At 40.5% G+C, this 17,073-nt stretch overlaps 5 protein-coding genes across 8 annotated transcripts; 2 read left to right on the top strand and 3 right to left on the bottom strand.

The window, feature by feature from the left end:
- The first annotated feature begins 23 nt into the window (after positions 1-23).
- On the top strand, positions 24-6,229 carry LOC108103909 (ubiquitin carboxyl-terminal hydrolase 7). Of its 2 annotated transcripts, XR_001772271.2 has the most exons (5): positions 24-597; positions 906-2,417; positions 2,494-3,891; positions 4,126-4,947; positions 5,537-6,229. XR_001772271.2 is itself a non-coding variant. In XM_017209657.2 (4 exons), exons 2-4 carry the CDS (start codon positions 1,161-1,163, stop codon positions 4,873-4,875), a joined length of 3,405 nt encoding a protein of 1,134 aa, XP_017065146.1. In that variant the 5' UTR covers positions 24-597; positions 906-1,160; the 3' UTR covers positions 4,876-5,474. The 2 variants fall into 2 exon arrangements, 1 of the variants encoding a protein (XP_017065146.1); XM_017209657.2 differs by lacking the exon at positions 5,537-6,229 and having other exon boundaries at positions 4,126-5,474.
- A 461-nt stretch (positions 6,230-6,690) lies between these two features.
- On the bottom strand, positions 6,691-8,364 carry LOC108103864 (pleiotropic regulator 1). Its single transcript, XM_017209576.2, has 2 exons — positions 8,144-8,364; positions 6,691-8,083 (listed from the first exon to the last, which is right to left on the bottom strand). The coding sequence occupies exons 1-2, from the start codon at positions 8,254-8,256 to the stop codon at positions 6,766-6,768; spliced, it is 1,431 nt and encodes a 476-aa protein (XP_017065065.1). The 5' UTR covers positions 8,257-8,364; the 3' UTR covers positions 6,691-6,765.
- Positions 8,365-8,649: 285 nt separating this feature from the next.
- On the bottom strand, positions 8,650-10,955 carry LOC108103868 (LSM12 homolog A). The gene is made up of 5 exons (XM_017209583.2): positions 10,276-10,955; positions 9,795-9,925; positions 9,608-9,724; positions 9,413-9,544; positions 8,650-8,867 (listed from the first exon to the last, which is right to left on the bottom strand). The coding sequence occupies exons 1-5, from the start codon at positions 10,418-10,420 to the stop codon at positions 8,739-8,741; spliced, it is 654 nt and encodes a 217-aa protein (XP_017065072.1). The 5' UTR covers positions 10,421-10,955; the 3' UTR covers positions 8,650-8,738.
- A 449-nt stretch (positions 10,956-11,404) lies between these two features.
- LOC108103869 (chromatin accessibility complex 16kD protein) lies at positions 11,405-12,033 on the top strand. Its single transcript, XM_017209585.1, has one exon. It carries the CDS (start codon positions 11,497-11,499, stop codon positions 11,887-11,889), a length of 393 nt encoding a protein of 130 aa, XP_017065074.1. The 5' UTR covers positions 11,405-11,496; the 3' UTR covers positions 11,890-12,033.
- A 207-nt stretch (positions 12,034-12,240) lies between these two features.
- On the bottom strand, positions 12,241-16,814 carry LOC108103867 (regucalcin). 3 transcript variants are annotated; one of them, XM_017209582.2, is made up of 3 exons: positions 16,698-16,814; positions 12,591-13,309; positions 12,241-12,521 (listed from the first exon to the last, which is right to left on the bottom strand). In XM_017209582.2, the coding sequence occupies exons 2-3, from the start codon at positions 13,307-13,309 to the stop codon at positions 12,329-12,331; spliced, it is 912 nt and encodes a 303-aa protein (XP_017065071.1). In that variant the 5' UTR covers positions 16,698-16,814; the 3' UTR covers positions 12,241-12,328. The 3 variants fall into 3 exon arrangements, with proteins under 3 accessions (XP_017065071.1, XP_017065070.1, XP_017065069.1); XM_017209581.1 differs by lacking the exon at positions 16,698-16,814 and adding an exon at positions 14,806-14,910; XM_017209580.1 differs by lacking the exon at positions 16,698-16,814 and adding an exon at positions 13,748-13,826.
- Positions 16,815-17,073: the final 259 nt, after the last annotated feature.

The raw sequence follows: 17,073 nt of genomic DNA, 5'->3' as shown, positions 1-17,073 counted from the left end.
CGATAACATGTGCTGCCGCTATCGTTTCGTTTTTGACAGCTGCACGAGCTGCGCGCTGCATGTGTATGTGTGTGTGCGAAAATATTAATTGATACCTTGTCGATGCGATGCAGTGCCGTGTGAAATACATCGGAGCTGTTTGTTTTTAAAATTCAAACTATTTAACACTTGAGACAAAATTTGTGTTTCGGCGTTACTTGATTTGCTAGGCTACCCAAAAAAAAGCGACGTGCAACGCACACCACAAAACACACACACAGCCATAGAAAAAACGCACACACACCTATGCAAGTGTATTTGTAATTTCGTACACTTAAGAAACGGAAAGAAAGCAAGCGAACACACGCATACGGCGAAAAAAATACGAAAAGAACACAATTTTTTCGCAAAAGAGTTTCGGTTTCGGTACGGTGTTCGATTTTCGGTTTGTTACATATACTCCGTGTGATCCAACCTTGCCGCCCATCGCCCACAATATCCTCCACCCAGCACCACCCTCATTTGTTTTTTGTAAATCGGGAGTTTTCGGAGAGCGAGCGGTCCGAAAAATACATTTATTTTTATTTACTGATGACAGCAAGCACACGGATAAGTAAGGTAAGCTTTATCCAAAAAAAAAAAAAATGTATACATGTATGTATGGACGAAAAAAAAAAAGTGCATGTGCTTGTGCGTGTGGGAAGAAGCGGCGACGCATTTAAAGCTGCTACTGCTGCTTCTTCTGCCGCTGGCCGCAACAAATTGCATAAAACAACAACAAATAAAAAAAAAAAACTTTTCATCCAGTCATTGTGCAAGAAAATGCCTGCACATTATTTATGCATGTGTGTATGTATGTTTATCACATGCGTATGAGTTTGCTGTTTAGATTTGTTAATTTTATTATTCTTTTTTTTTTTTTACAGATTTGTTTTCTACACAGCTATACGAAATTGATCGAAAGAAAGAGAGAGAGAGAGAGATAGAGAGGAAACGCCGCATAGCGGCTGGAAGGGTGACCGAGCAATCCAGTGATCCAGTTAACAAAATCCAGTGAGTCCTCATCCTCCAAACGATACCCAATAACCGACATCACCACCAACCACCACCACCGATCCGATCCTATACCGATCCTCCACGGAGGAGCTGCCGAATTCAGCACCATTCAAGTGCCGACTAAAATGGAAATAGAAACAGACCAGTCTATTGAAGCAATGGACACCCAGGACACTCAAGAGGTCGAGATCCTCACCAGCGACCTCCAGCAGCAGCAACAACAACAACAGACACAACAGAATTCGCCACCTCAATTGCCCAAATTCAAGAATCTTATCCAGCCACAATTGCACGCCGTGGGTGCAGTTACCCAATTGCCCAGCGAGAATGGCAATGTGCCTCCACAACAGCTTTTGGCAGACAGTAGCTCCACATCATTTGCCCCCGACGCCGAGGCCATGGGCATAGACGATGATTCTAAGGAGGATCAATTCCGTTCGGAGACCACATTTTCCTATACCGTCGAGAATGTGGGTCAACTTAAATCGCAGAGACTATCGCCTCCAGTTTATGTACGCATGTTACCATGGAAGATCATGGTCATACCCAATGATCGAGCGCTGGGCTTCTTCCTTCAGTGCAACGGTGAAAATGATTCACCCAATTGGTCGTGCAACGCCATTGCTGAACTGCGTTTAAAATGCCACAAGCCGGATGCACCGCCCTTCACCAGAGCCCGCATTAAGCATTTGTTCTACTCGAAAGAGAACGACTATGGGTACTCGAACTTTATCACCTGGCTAGAGCTGCAGGATGCCGAGAAGAGCTATGTCCACAACAATAGCATAACTCTGGAGGTTCACGTTATAGCGGATGCACCACATGGTGTTTTGTGGGACTCCAAGAAGCACACCGGCTATGTTGGTCTTAAGAATCAGGGAGCAACCTGCTATATGAACTCTCTGCTGCAGACATTGTATTTTACCAACTCATTGAGATTGTCTGTTTACCGCATACCCACAGAGGCTGATGATAGTACCAAATCGGTGGGATTATCTCTGCAGCGGGTGTTCCACGAACTGCAATTTGGTGACCGTCCCGTGGGTACCAAGAAGCTTACCAAATCCTTTGGCTGGGAGACACTTGATTCGTTCATGCAACACGATGTTCAGGAATTCCTTCGCGTTCTGCTTGATAAGCTGGAATCAAAGATGAAGGGCACCACCCTGGAGGGTACCATACCGGGTCTTTTTGAGGGCAAAATGTCATCATACATCAAATGCAAGAACGTCGACTACAACAGCACACGCTACGAAACATTCTACGACATTCAGCTGAATATCAAGGACAAGAAGAACATCTACGAGTCCTTCCAAGATTACGTTGCCTCCGAGACACTTGAGGGCGACAACAAATACGATGCTGGTGTACACGGTCTACAGGTAATTAACTTTTATTTGAATTATATCTTTGTGAAATCAATTAATTCTTACAAAAATATAAATTCCGCTTTATTAGGAGGCCAGTAAGGGTGTTATTTTCACTTCATTCCCGCCCGTTTTGCATCTGCACTTGATGCGCTTCCAGTATGATCCAATCACAGATAGCTCGATTAAGTACAACGATCGCTTCGAGTTCTATGAGAAGATTAACCTGGATAACTATCTGGCCGAAAGCGAGAAGACCCCAGCGGACTACGTCCTGCACGCAGTGCTGGTTCACTCTGGCGATAATCACGGTGGTCACTATGTGGTCTTCATCAATCCAAAGGCTGATGGACGCTGGTTTAAGTTCGATGATGATGTGGTCTCCAGTTGCCGCAAGCAGGAGGCAATCGAACAGAACTATGGCGGCATGGATGACGAGATCTCATTCCATGCCAAATGCAGCAACGCCTATATGTTGGTGTACATCCGCGAATCGGAGCTGGAACGTGTCCTCAGCGATATACCAGAGAGCGAGATCTCCAGTGATCTGGTGGAACGACTCGATTTAGAGAAACGTATCGAGATGGCGCGCCGTAAGGAGCGCAGCGAGGCCAATCTCTATGTGTCGGTGCACGTGATCCTTGAGGAGTCTTTCGAGGATCAGCATAAGCGTCGTCTCTTTGATCTGGAAAAGGCCCATCCGCGGATCTTTAGGATCAAGCAGAATCAGACAGTCGACGAGCTGGTTGATATGTTTGTCAAGGGTTTCGGCGTGTCGCGCGAACGCATGCGGATCTGGAACATGTGCACCGCTCAGACGCAGAAGTTCTTACACTTTGACTTCGAAGCGGAGGCGTCACGCACTATCGAACAGATCCCGACGTCACAGAAACCTTGGGTTATTTGGCTGGAACTGGCCTGTCCCCACAATCTTGGTCCCCTGCCGTCCTTTAATCCAAAAACGGAAGTCCTACTGTTCCTTAAGTACTATGATCCGCGAAACAAGCGGCTGAACTACATTGGTTGCACTCAGCAGCCACATAGCCGCCGGTTAATTGAACTGGTACCGGAGGTCAATCAGAAACTGGGCTTTGAACCGGACACTGAGCTGACTATTTATGACGAGTACGCTGATAAAAAGCTGGCCAATCTAAACGAGCCCATTGAGAGCGTGCTATTCATACCACAGGACAATCTGCAGGGACACATACTTATTTTCGAGCGCGAGTGCGTGGACGCCAAGCTGGACCTGGCTACGGTAGAGGATTACTTCCTTGATCTGGTCTACCGCATCGAGATCATATTCAGCGACAAATGCAACCCTAATGAGCCGGACTTTACGCTGGAGCTGTCCAATCGCTACAACTACGAGCAGCTTACCAATGCGGTGGCCGAACGCTTGAACACCGATCCCCAGAAGCTGCAGTTCTTTATGTGTATTAACAACTACAAGGAGACGGCGGGCAATGCTGTGCCCTACACATTTAAGGTGAGTCGAGGGGAAATCTACGACTATACAAGACTAGAGCAGGAGTCCAAAAAGATTTTAAGTTAAAATTTGCCATTTAATTAATAAATTCACTTGGTTACTTTCCATTCTAAACCAGTTTGAGTCCATAACAAAAACTTAACCAAAATTTAAACCGGTTTTGCAAAATTTAAAAAAAGAGGTAGAATTTTAGTTTCAATTTTTGACTACAACATACCATTCCTTATTTTGCAGGGCACCATCAAGGACCTGGTATCCTACACCAATAAAAGTACACCGAAGCGAATTTTCTACCAGCGCCTATCCCTTAGCATCCATGAGCTGGATAACAAGAAGCAATTCAAATGCGTCTGGGTGAGCAGCGATCTCAAGGATGAAAAGGAGCTGGTCCTGTACCCGAACAAGAACGATACTGTGAAAGGTCTGCTGGAGGAGGCCGCGAAGAAGATCACGTTTGCGGAAAATAGCCGCCGCAAGCTGCGTCTAATGAAGGTGAGCAACCATAAAATCGTGGCAATCTGCAAGGATGATATACCGCTGGATACGCTTATGAAGAGCAACGAATCGCTCACGACCACACAGAGCGCTCAAAAGACTTATCGCATCGAGGAGGTGCCGGCGGAGGAGATGCAGCTGGCAGAGAACGAGTTCCTCATCCCAGTGGCCCATTATAGCAAGGAGCTGTACAATTCGTTTGGCGTACCCTTCCTAACCAAAGCGCGCCACGGCGAACCGTATGGTGCCCTAAAGCAACGCATCCAACGGCGTCTCAATGTGACGGACAAGGAGTGGGAGAATTACAAATTCGCTGTAGTCACCATGGGCCCCAATACGGATGTCAACGACAATACGCCCGTTGACCTGGAGGTGTATCGTTCGTGGACTTCCGGCCAGTTACCCTTCTTTGGTTTGGATCACATCAACAAATCCCGCAAGCGCAGCTCTCTTAACTTTTCCGAGAAGGCCATCAAGATATACAACTAAAGGGTTTTTGGAGCAGTCTATAAACTGGATAAAGGAGCTGGAGCTGGAGCAGCAGTAGGAGCAGAAGCCAGGGTAAAAGCAAAGGAGCAAGTCGGTTTTTTTTTTTTTTGTTTTTGGGGAGGGGGGGTTAATGAATTAAGTATTGTCAAATGGAACGATGGCAAGGAATGGAATGTAATGGCTGGCTGGCGTCCTAAGTCCTCCAAAATTGCAACTAGTGAAGCAGCTCGATGTCGCATTTTGAAGGCTTCTTCCTTAAAACACACACATATATACACACACACACACACACACACTCGCACTCAAAACTTACCCCTTTTGCTTTAAATATAAAAACTTTATTTTTTGTAAGTCAACTATACTTATTTATTAACCCCCTCTACGCGCCGGCGATGATGGCATCGTTGCAATGTTTGGCCAAAAGCACACCACCATTGCCATCTTCCTGATAACTTTTAACTTGATGACATTTCCGTTTCCGCTTGATGATTACAATCCTGGCCAGAGTCGTCGTCCAGTCCGCCTCCCATAATTCTACTGACTTGTTGCTTGAAAGCAAAAGTCAAGTGACTTCAATTTAGGCTTAGGCTTTTACGTGTGTGTGTATTTTCTATGATATAATATATATATATATTCTTAATCGATAATTGTTTAATCGCAGGCAGAAAGAAGTGAATTCGAAGCGAAGCGAATCAGTTACTTTTTTGTCTTAATGTAAATAAGCGTTCGTTGCAAGTTGCCCATTAAAAAAAAAAAAAAAAAAACAAACAAACAAAAAACAAAACATATATGTAACAAAGAGGAAGCGAAACTAAAGGAAAGCAAAGGAAGAACCGAAACTAAAATATAAAACAAACAAACAAAAGATACATAATATATATAAATAAATATACGAAAAGAGAGAGAGAGAGAGCGAGAGCTGTAAACAACAAAAGAAAATGCAACTATGTAACAAGTATAACTTTAAACAAAACAAAAAACAATTAACAAAAGAGTCATGAAGTTGCGCTAAATGAGACAAAGAAAGAGATATAGTTGATATAATCGAGCAGCAGATCGAAAGAGAACGAGACAGAGAGCTAAGAAGATGGAAAATATAAGATTTGTTTCAAACAATTATTTGTGATTTTTAAGCATGAAATGATAAAAAATGTATGCAAATGACTAGACAACATAATATTAATTAATAAATTACTATAATACACAGTTTAGTGCTTTTTCTTTTGTTAATTAAAGCGAAGGATCCAAGTTTCGATTGAAAAAAAAAAAACAAAAAACGAAAAACAAACCAATCAAATGAGAAGAGCCCACAACAAAAAAATATTTTAATAATATATTACTATGCTATTATTATTTATGCAGCAAATAATTCAAATTATTTATGTGTACAAAACAAAAACAACAAAAAAGAAACAAACAAAAAACGAATAAAATACCAAGAATTTAAATGAAATTTCGTTTCCTTTTTTTTTTTTTTTTTTTTTTGGGCGCAGAACGTTAAAGTTTTGTTTTAAATTGAAATTATTTTAAAATGGAAAGAATCTTTATGTTAGTTGTATTGATTTAGAAGCTGTTTTTATATTTCTTTGTCTTTAAAGTGTCATTAAATATCCATTCATGCATCATTATTGATAATTTTCAGAATATTTTTGGGTGTTGCCAATGGTGGGCTTTGATCTTTCTTGTAAAGATATGAAGTTCCAGTTCTTAATGAACCTTGAAAAGTATTTAACCCCTCTATGATGAATGTATTTTAATCAGCGGGGCAATCTTCTTCTTAATGATTCAAATAAAAGTATCATCCATCAATTTTAGTGTGTTTAAAAAAGTTTCTTTTACTGAAATCATTTGGAAAAATCTTGTCTTACTTAGCTTACTTAATTAGGACTCTTAGAACTTGCGACGCTTAAGTAGCTCGGGCCGCCAGTTAACCGGATGTGACTCTTCGCTGGCCTCGTCGTCCTCCTTATACACCTTGATAGTCTTGTCAGCCTCGGCAGTGATTAGCCTCGTACCCGACTGGTCGAAGCACATGGCGAATATACCCGCTTCGCTGTCCATGGAGCCTGGTTGGACTGGTGCTTGAAAGCGTTGGAAATTATAGCCGGTACGCCAGTCCCAGAAGAACATGGTACCATTGTCGCCACCAGAAACGAGCACGCCATCATTGTTGGCCGCCATGCAATTGACAATGGCCGTGTGACCGGAGATGTTTTGTACAAAGTTACCCTCCGGACAACGCCACTGCTTGATATTGTCCGGCGAGGCGGAAGCGAACATGTACAACGACGGATGCAAGACAATACTGCGTACAGACTTCTTATGGTTGGTCAACGTACAGACGCTTTTGCCGGCAGCGAGATCCCACAGACGCACTGTCGAATCATGGGAGCCGGTAATGATCTGCGGATTCGTTGCCTGGGCCACTACACTGGCCACCGTATTCGTGTGGCCCGTCAATGTGTGCACATTCGCCTTGGTCCTCATGTCCCAGATGCGAGCAGTCGAGTCACGACCCGAGGTGGCTAGCACATCTATGGTGGGATGCAGAGCCAGGGAGTAAACAGCAGATAAATGACCGTGATAGTGTCGAATGACCTTATTGTATTCCAGATCCCAGCACTTGACTTGCCGATCTTCACCGCAGCTGAATAGATATGGATGTTTTGAACTAACGGCCACCCCGCGTACTGTGCTCACGTGGCCGGTAAGCGATAGCTTCAGTTTACCGCTGGCCAAGTCCCAGATCTTGATCACCCGATCTCCGGCACCAGTGGCGAACCACTCATTGCCCGGCTCCACTGCGATACAGCGCACCCAACCTAAATGGCCAGAGATGACGCGAGATAGCTTCCAGGGTGCATGCCACTTGGGTTTTGGTATGGTAGGTGCCTTCTTGGGTATCAATTGTAGATTGCTGGCGGTGCCATTGGCGGCGTTGTCGCCATTATTGGCTAAGGAAGCGCGAACCAAAGATGTTTGATTGCCAGTGACTAGAGGCGCTGTCTTCTCTGTCGCCCTGCCTCCGGGATTGTACTTAACAACGCTTCCTGCACTAGCGGAGTCCGCAGTGCCATCTGTGATTGCCAGTGGTTTGTCGCCCGGCGTCTGGGCACCAGATGCCTTCCTAGCCTCGCCGATCTTGATTGCCTTATCCAGAACCAGGCCATAACTATCCTTAGCCTTGATGGACCGGCGCAGCTTTTCCCTGTCTCGAGAAATGCAGGAATAAGTTACCAGAATTTGGCTCACAATCCTAAATACTCACAGGCCGTCGTCGATTTCCGGCAAATTTCCCTGGTTCGATACGAACAAATCGTGGGTGCGCTTCAGGGAACGGAATATCAGCGTATGCACGCTGTGCTTCTGCACATCTTCCATAGCAATTGAATGTTATTTATTATTTATTTTACTTACTAAAAAGAGATTAAAAAATGCGGCTTTTTCAGCTGGCCACAAAAACAGCCATTCACAATGGCCGGACTATCGGTTATCGAAATTCGCTATATGCGAACAGTGCTGTCATCTAGTCTTTCATAAGCCAAACGTTAACGTAAAAATCTAGCTCCTTTATAGCCAGCCAGCTTTTTTAAATTGTTTTTAAAGGATTTACTTGATTTTCAATCTATTATATACCCAAAAACACATTTAAATTCTTTCTAAATGTGTATATAATCTAAATGAACCACTGACATTGATGAGTTGGAGCCCCCAAAGAAATTTATCTATAAATATTCGCCCTTAACCCACTGAAGGATAAAAACATATGGAATGTCCTTTTTGAAGCACATTTGTGTTTTTTGTTATTGTTTTTGTGTTGTTTTGTTTGTGTTTTTTTTTTTGTTTTGTTTATCTCTTTATTATTAGTTTGCGGGAACCGGCGATCCAGATGCTAGAGATGAGGACGTGGGAGACACCGAGGGTGACGAGGTGCTAGCCGCAGCTCCGCTTTCTGGAACCGGTGATGGCCGTGTGTTGAAGAACTGTTTGATCTAAAGATATAAAAATGTAGGAAATTAGCTATTATCTCTTAAGAACTGTCATAAATGATCATATTACGGATGCTAACTATTTTAACCACAACTACACGTCCTTATCAGCATGAAAGGAACAATTAGTTTCCTAATATTATTTTGTTATTTTAACCTAAACCGCAATATTTATTGCTTTTTTTAAATGTCCAAAGTCATCGATAAAGCTTTTTGAAAATAGCTTTTATATGAATAATTTTTAAACATTAAAAATCTAGAAAGTTCTCAAGAAAAGTCTAATTAGAAATGGTTGTCTATTTTTACATTTAGGGTTTAAAATATTCTGTAAATCTTCAATATCTAATTCCCAAAATGACTAATATATTAAGTTTTAAAGATATACTATAGAAACATGCTTCAAAATTAACTAAATCTTCACCTATACATGGTTTTCTTGTCCACTGCTTATCTTTATAGATACTTGATAAACGGATTTGTAATTTCAACTATTATTTAACCCATTTGGTTATGTGGTTGAGTAGTTTTTGATAGTAACATTAACTTACGATGCGCTTAATGTAGTTGCATGAAGTTTCGTTGTTCGAGCTGGATACCACGTTGTCCACTTGGTACGGCGGCGAGATGGTGACTTCATTTAGTATTTGTATGTTGAGTCCTTGCCAGGAGACTTCATTGTACTATCAAACAAAGAAAATCGAGTTAAAGGGATGTATAAGTGGTAATATTTAGAAGCGTATTACTCCGTATTGTTTGGCTATCGCTCTATAAAGCTCCTGTGCCTCTGGACTGACATCCGCGTTCTTGGACTTCAAGTAGTCCTGCCTTCGCTCTACTGTTTTCCGCAGTCGCATTTTCACCTGTGTCGTGTAAGAAGAGTTAGTTGTGTGCGAAAATGTAGTATTCATGAGCAAGAAGGCTAAATCTTACCTGTTCTAGGTTAAGCTTTTGCGGATCGTCAAAGTTTCCATTGCACTCCTTGACCACCTGAACGTTGCTGCACAGCGAGAGGTTCAAAGCATATATATCACTTAGCTCCTCTGAGGTCTTGGATCGGCATTCTATATGGCAGAAAAAAAAGGGGGAAGGCAGAGATACTCGATGTACGGAGAACCAAGGAGGCACTTGAGATTGATAAGAGTAAGTACAAATACTATGGATAAAAGATAACTTTATCATGTTTTGGTATGAATATGAGTTGGCGGTGATCGAATTTTGGATAGTTATAAGGATAATTGATAACAAATTTAACAATTAGGAAGATAAAAGAGTAATTAGTCGAAATACTATGAATTGGTGAAATTGATCTATATACGTTATATAAACTCAGGGAAAGTGTCCACTTTCACCCGGTTGGCAGGTTTGTGGTGTTAATGTTTTTGTGTAATTTTCTTTCTTTGCAAAAGGATACTCAGGATAAGCATCTTTGTGTTGTGATCGAAGGCAAGTACTTCTCCCTCTACATCGTCGTTGAAACAGGTCGTGCAGACGACTGTGGATCCAATGCTGAAGCAGTCGTTCACTGCATTCACTGCGCTCGCAGCGGCAGCGGCCATTTTTAATTGCTGGTTAAGATTGGCCAACTGGAAAAGTGCACCCACAAGCTATGTGGATATAAGTGTTCTTGATGTGGATGTGTCTTTTGGACCTGTATGCTGACTTGGATTTGGATGCTGTAGGTTTTACCGCTTGTTTACACAACGTTGCACAAAACAAAGACGAAGCAAATTAAGAAGTAGCTGCTTTTCCAGGGATTTTCGATTTCTGGAAAGGATTTCTCTTGCTATATCACTCTCTCGCTTTCCTTGTCCTTGTCTGTCTATCTCTGTCGCTCTCTCGCTTTCACTTGAACCGCTCCAATGCAAATGTCGCTTCCTGGCGATCTGGTCGAGATCCTGCTTCTGCTCCTGCGACTTATGCACTTAACTTGGCCAAAAACTCAATCAATATTCGTTTAAATGGCCGACGACGGTTTGTGTTGGCGCTTTTTGCGGTTCGGTTATTGAAGAGTTGGAAAAATATGCGAAAAATTTATTGGTCAACACACGAAACAACAGCCAAAAGGGGGCAGCAGAAACGCAGTGTTGCACATGCCGCGCAGCGATAGATTTGTTTTTAATCGATTTACGGCGTCTGGCAACCCGTTGATTAAATATTCACCACAGCTAGAACGTATCTACTTTTAATTTGAATAATATTTCAATGGTAAATAGTAACTTTCTAATTGAATAATTTTTCAATGGTAAACAGTAAAGAAATATATGTTTACATTGTGTTAATAATTATTTGGTATAAAAATGATATAATAATGTTATTCTAAGCTGTTCTAAGTTTTATCGTGAAAAGATTTAGTAGTTAAGTTAAGAAAATTTCATAACAATTTATTTTTATATATAGTTCAGTTTTACAGAACAAGAATTTATTTCTAAAAGCGATTTTTTAAATATTCGATAACAAAGTTTTAAAGTTTCGCATTAAAAAAGGTTTTGTGTGACCAACTGCAAGCACTGAGGTTTCTTGTTCAGTATTGGGCGGGCACCTTAGTACCGGCTTGTTTTCGATAAGCTTTGATATTATCGATAGCACTTACTTATCAGTTAAAACCCAAGCAAACCTAAAGGAAACAAACTAAATGGGTGAACCCAAGATGCAGCCACCGGGCGTACGTGTGCCCAATGCCGAGACCTTCCTGCCCCTCAGCCGTGTGCGCACTATCATGAAGAGTTCTATGGACACGGGTCTGATTACCAACGAGGTGCTTTTCCTTATGACCAAGTGTACAGAACTGTTCGTCCGGCATTTGGCGGGCTCAGCGTATGCGGACTCATTTCGCCAACAAACCGGTGAAACTCTGAAATACGAGCATCTTTCGCAGTTAGTTAACAAGAGCAAGAATCTCGAGTTTCTGCTTCAGATTGTGCCGGAGAAGATTCGTGTTCACGAGTTCCAGGAGATGTTGCGATTAAATCGATCCGCCGGCAGTGACGATGACGATTCCGAATCCGGATCCGAGTCGGATGAGTGATTGCACAAGCGCTTCTACATCTCCACATGGAACTAAACGCCCCCCCGACTGATTTTAACTCCCCCGCTATCATTTTATTTTAAACTAGACGATAAGTAAACGATTGTGTATTTTACCCTGATTAATAAAAAAACAGCATAAGAACATTCCGATTTATCAAGAAGCATAAGACCCTTGTGTCCTCTAAATAACCACCAGATGGTCGAATGATTACACAGTGTCTGCGTCTGATAAGACCAGGCATTGTCCATAAATTGCTGACAAATTGCTAGATAGAGGTTAGCCTAGAGAAAAAGTTCACTTAGCTGGCAAAAAAAAATCCCAAAAGATTTTAGATAGAAAAAGACAATATTTAAAAAATGTAAATAGTATAACATATAATTGCACTTGGATTCGATTGGTACATTATACTGTCTACTAAGCTTAGAGATTGCAGATCCTAGACCTTCAAGTTGACGCCAGGGAAACCAGTGGCATTCAGGCCAGTCACCTTGTAAGTGGTGCCAGCTGGAGTGGGCTGATCGAACTTGGCGGCAGTGGTCACGTACAAGATGTCCAAGTTGGGACCACCAAAGGCGGCTGAGGTGATTTGTTTGGTGGGGAACTTGATCTCCAGGAGGATCTTGCCAGTGCTGAAATCGATCAATTTTGATAGAAGTTAGAGATAAATCGGAAAGATTGCCTATAATAATCACACTTACTTGGGATTAACCTTAAAGATGGTGGCTCCATTGAAGGTGGCCACGTACAGGTTACCCTCAGTATCGATGGTCAGACCATCGGGCAGGAGATGATCCTTGGGACTGTTCTTGCGGAGGTTGAAGATCACCTTAGGATTGGTGGCCACACCGGTGTCGAAATTATAGTCGTAGGACTTCACCTCGTAGTCGGTGGTATCGATGTAGTAGAACTTCTTGGCCTTCTCGTCCCAGGCCAGTCCATTGGAGATGCCCACATCGCCCTTGATCACCGAAGGTTGGCCACCGGCCTCCCAGCGGTACAGCTCGCCGTGACGGAATTCAAACTCATCGCCAATGTAACGCATGGTGCCACCAAAGAAACGACCACGAGGATCAGCCTTGGCATCGTTCAGCCTGTTCTTGTCCATCAAGGGTTGAACCTCGAACAGAGTTCTAACCACCTTGGCGGTTGGTGAGACACCATCCCAGTTGACGATCACGACTCGGCGTCCACAGCCGACGGCGAACTCTTGAGGACGTCCCTCCACCGGAAGCACAAATCCAGCTAGGGTCTCGCCCTCGATCTTGGTCTTGTAGACCTTGTTTTGGGCATAATCGTAGCGCAGCAGGCTGCCAGCCTCCAAGTCTACGTAGTAAAGGCTCTGCCTAGCCACATCCCAATGAGGACCCTCTCCCAAGCCGGCGTAGGAATCGGGCAGTGGCTCAACCTTGTACGACATCTAAAAGAGATTAAACGATTTTATGGAATTTAGTGGAACAAATTTATATTTACATAACACTATCCCAAAAATAATGGTAAGTGCTAACAAAATGGAAATAACCAAAGCGATTATAGAGATTAAGAATTATAATTCTACAAAATTATTCGTAATTAAAATTGCAGAAAATTGCTTAAATTTGGCATTTAATTTTCGACTGGTTGATATAATTACTATATTATTAATTATATGGCAGAACAAATCACCGTTGAAATACGTTTACACCATGATAATATCGATTTTTGATGATTTTTTTTTTTTGAATTAAGATTCAGTTTGGATCATAAGTGAAACACTATATCTTTTATAATTCTAAAAATAGTTGAGTTATTTTTTTAAAGGACCAAAAGGATTTGAATTGGATTTGAGAGTCACTTGTCCTACTTATAGAACCACTACCGTTAGTCCAAATAGGCACGCTATAAACACTGGGATCAGTAACATCTTGCGAACTGGCTTTCTGGGGTACCGAATCAAAACTGAAGCTAAAGCCGTCGACGGGAGAGGCTTTTATTACCTCGAAACCAGGGGCCTGACATTAGCTGAGAACCGGCATCATCAGCATCATCGCAAGCGGAACACAAAACGAGAGATTATTTATTTATTTTTTCATTTCCATGTTTTAAGTTCAATTTTTTCCACAGGCCGACGATGCCACAGTGGTATGCATGACAAATTTGTTAATTTTGTATTGCTTTGAAGGTTTCATAAACTGTAACTTTTTATACAAAAGCTTACAATGTTTAGCTTCAGCTTCATATTTCACAAGCTCTAGTTCTATTGACTAGTATTAACCTGTTTTCCTTAATTTACTTGTATTTTCTTCATTATTTGAGTTATTTGTTTTTGTTTCACTGTGCAATGCAGCTGCGCTCTTGTGACGTCATGCCCTTCACTTACTCAAAAGAAGCAACAACTTTGCGATTAACTTTTAACTTTGATTACGCCTGCCATTTAGCATTGTTTGTTGTGGGGCTGTTAATTGACTTTTGTTGTTATTGCTGGTGTTATTGAATTGGTCAAGTTGAAACCTTAAAGAGATGTTCAGTGGCAGGGACTTCTGTTATCGGACACTTTGAAATGACACACTGGGTTGTAGTTAACTCAAAAATGTTTTAAAGAAACATATTTTAAAGTCCTACAGTTCAGAATTCTTAAAAGAAAATAAATTTTAATATTTAGCTCTCCTTAATAGAGCAGTTTTTTTAGGAATCATTTATTATGTGAAGGACATTCTAAGAAGTTCTTCTAAGAAACGTTTTCCCATTTCTACCTTTAAAAAGGTAAATTTGTTTATATATTGAAAGGATTTTTATTATTCTGAATGATTTTTTCTGAATAGACCAATAGACCAATGGTATTACTTCAAGTTAGGGTCTAAAAGCACTTAGATCTTTCTTTTCAAATCACTTTAGCACAGAAAAAAATACAATAACAGGATTCCAGACAGGACCTACCTTTGAGAAAGTTTATTTTTTGCTTAAGATGGCAAAATGGAATAAGAATCCTTGGACACGGCTCCGTCGAGTAACGCGTTCAAACTGAATTCCAACCGATCTGCCCGAAATCTTATATACCCCAGCCGGTGCGGGCGTGACAGACAATCTCGCCAAAACCTTATATACCCCGCCACGCCCCGCACCGTTCGACCGCCTCTTTTTCTACTGATAAGCTGGGCAATTGGAGGGCTGGATAGCCCGGCCTGATAACACAATAATACAAGCCGGCAACAGGCGAATTAACCCGCTGACAAAATTCATTTAATCCAAAGCAGTCAACAAAAGCTAAAGGTCAGATTTCTTGAATTATGATCAGTCATGTTCAAAATCCCACAATTTTTAGTCACAGAAGAAAAGGCTATTTCATAAATATGAATAATATGACAAACAATACAAATGATAAATAGTATTTAAAGTTAATTACATTTATTAGAATATATAGATTAATAGTAAATCAAAAAAAGGTTTCTTTTTCAACATGAATATATATGGATTTAAAAAAACACAGATCTCGGTATGGGGTTAAGTTAAGTTAAGTTAAGTATATTTTGCAATATATTCGATGGCAGTGCAAATTGCATAGGAGTGGGCGTGGTCAAGTGTTATGTGGGCGAATGACGATAAAAAATACTTTAAAACATTTTATTTAAATTGTTTTTAAGAAAATAATTTTCTCTTATTTCGTTTTTAGCGCATTTCTATGCTTCCGCTGGACCAGTGATAAGTTGCAACGAATATGCGATAAATCGCATCCGAGCCACTATGCCTGGGATCCCAAAGGATGGATCTAAAAGTATATATATATACAGATATGGTATAGTATCAGCTAGCCATATAACCTCCAATGGCTATTTATGGCGCATCTTTGACTGCTCTTTGCACCCCGGGATTAAGAATCGAAAGGGGCGGGGGAATCGGACCATGACTTGGTCCGAATCCGAATATGAATCTCGTGGCCCAAGTTTGGATGCCTTATCGGCAGACGTTTGTCACCTCAGTTGGCCCCTGTGACTGGGCTTTTCTATTTCCATCGCAACTTTAAATTTAAATTGTTTTTTAATTAATTGCTTCAAGATTTATAGGCATATTTGTTAGTCTGTCAATTGATAAGGCAAATACAACCTTTCACAATCCAAATTCGCTAATATCGACTCCTCTCAAAAATATTTATAAGCCTAACTCTTTAAATTTAAATTTAATAAAATTTTGAGTATATTTTTACCATTTCATAAATTGGTATCTAGAGAAAACTGAGCGAAGTCCATGACTTTCTGATTTATTTATTTAAAAACGGAAATTGTCTTTAAATTTTAAGATAAAAAGTATCTTTGAAATAAGAACTTCATTTACCAAAGAAATATAATAAAAGGATTATAAGAGTATTTAAAAAAAAAAACGGTTACCGAAAAACAAAATCAAAATTGTGGAATACTACCATTAAAAAAAAAAAGATCAAGAAATTTAACCGTTTAAAGTGGTTTATTTTTCTATTATTAACATAAGTAGTAGGGCTGTTTGTCTATCTGCTTAAAAAAAACTTTTTATATTTAATTTTTAAACAAATTATTAAATTGTTATTTTAAAATATAAATAAGTATATTTCCTTTTAAAATCTATACATACATATATCAAAAATCAAGTAGACCCAAAATACCGTTATATTTAAAATTTAATTAATTATAATTAAAATCGGCTTGTTATTGTTGGACCGGTTTTTGTGTTTTCTTTTCATGCTGCATTCTTCAATAATGGGTTTGCTACTGTTCTATGTCAAGGTTATTATAATTGTACAAATTGGCCAGAGTTGCAGCATCTTTGCTTTAGCTCGCAATTTGCGGTTATTTACTTACAATTAGCGATTAGCGGAGGCAATTAACTGCACTTAAATTAAAAAAAAAAGTAATTAATAAACAAAACGCGAAAAAAGATACAACTACAAAAACAAAAACGCACTGTGGGGTCAGCTGGCGCCTATAGGGGATGCCACCTTTTTTTTTATAAGTGCAGTTGACTACGTTAACTGTCGGTACACAAATTTTTATAACTATTGACAACAACAATATTAAAACATTTAATTTTAATTGTCCCAAATCTGAACAAACAGAAATACAATTTCCGTTGTTGTTTTTCAAATATATCATATTTAACAATCTAATCGATTAATAAAGTAATCGGATATTTCAACTTCATATGATGGCTTAGAAACAAGTAATTGATTCTTAATTA

This window comes from Drosophila eugracilis, unplaced genomic scaffold (assembly GCF_018153835.1).
Source record: "Drosophila eugracilis isolate 14026-0451.02 unplaced genomic scaffold, ASM1815383v1 contig_408, whole genome shotgun sequence".
Taxonomy (NCBI): Eukaryota; Metazoa; Arthropoda; class Insecta; order Diptera; family Drosophilidae; genus Drosophila; species Drosophila eugracilis.
This window is presented reverse-complemented; position numbering and strand designations above follow the sequence as displayed.

Bases quoted from the DNA above. Each gene is read 5' to 3' on its own strand.
- LOC108103909 (XM_017209657.2), top strand. From the start codon at position 1,161: ATGGAAATAGAAACAGACCAGTCTATTGAAGCAATGGACACCCAGGAC. The intron at 2,418-2,493 runs GTAATTAACTTT...CCGCTTTATTAG, and splicing joins CTGGTGTACACGGTCTACAG to GAGGCCAGTAAGGGTGTTAT. The intron at 3,892-4,125 runs GTGAGTCGAGGG...CTTATTTTGCAG, and splicing joins CTGTGCCCTACACATTTAAG to GGCACCATCAAGGACCTGGT.
- LOC108103864 (XM_017209576.2), bottom strand. From the start codon at position 8,256: ATGGAAGATGTGCAGAAGCACAGCGTGCATACGCTGATATTCCGTTCC. The intron at 8,084-8,143 runs GTGAGTATTTAG...TTCTCGAGACAG, and splicing joins CCGGAAATCGACGACGGCCT to GGAAAAGCTGCGCCGGTCCA.
- LOC108103868 (XM_017209583.2), bottom strand. From the start codon at position 10,420: ATGGCCGCTGCCGCTGCGAGCGCAGTGAATGCAGTGAACGACTGCTTC. The intron at 9,725-9,794 runs GTAAGATTTAGC...TACACGACACAG, and splicing joins AAAAGCTTAACCTAGAACAG to GTGAAAATGCGACTGCGGAA. The intron at 8,868-9,412 runs GTAAGTTAATGT...TTATATCTTTAG, and splicing joins GCAACTACATTAAGCGCATC to ATCAAACAGTTCTTCAACAC.
- LOC108103869 (XM_017209585.1), top strand. From the start codon at position 11,497: ATGGGTGAACCCAAGATGCAGCCACCGGGCGTACGTGTGCCCAATGCC.
- LOC108103867 (XM_017209580.1), bottom strand. From the start codon at position 13,792: ATGTTACTGATCCCAGTGTTTATAGCGTGCCTATTTGGACTAACG. The intron at 13,310-13,747 runs GTAGTGGTTCTA...AATCTCTTTTAG, and splicing joins CGTGCCTATTTGGACTAACG to ATGTCGTACAAGGTTGAGCC. The intron at 12,522-12,590 runs GTAAGTGTGATT...GATCGATTTCAG, and splicing joins ATCTTTAAGGTTAATCCCAA to CACTGGCAAGATCCTCCTGG.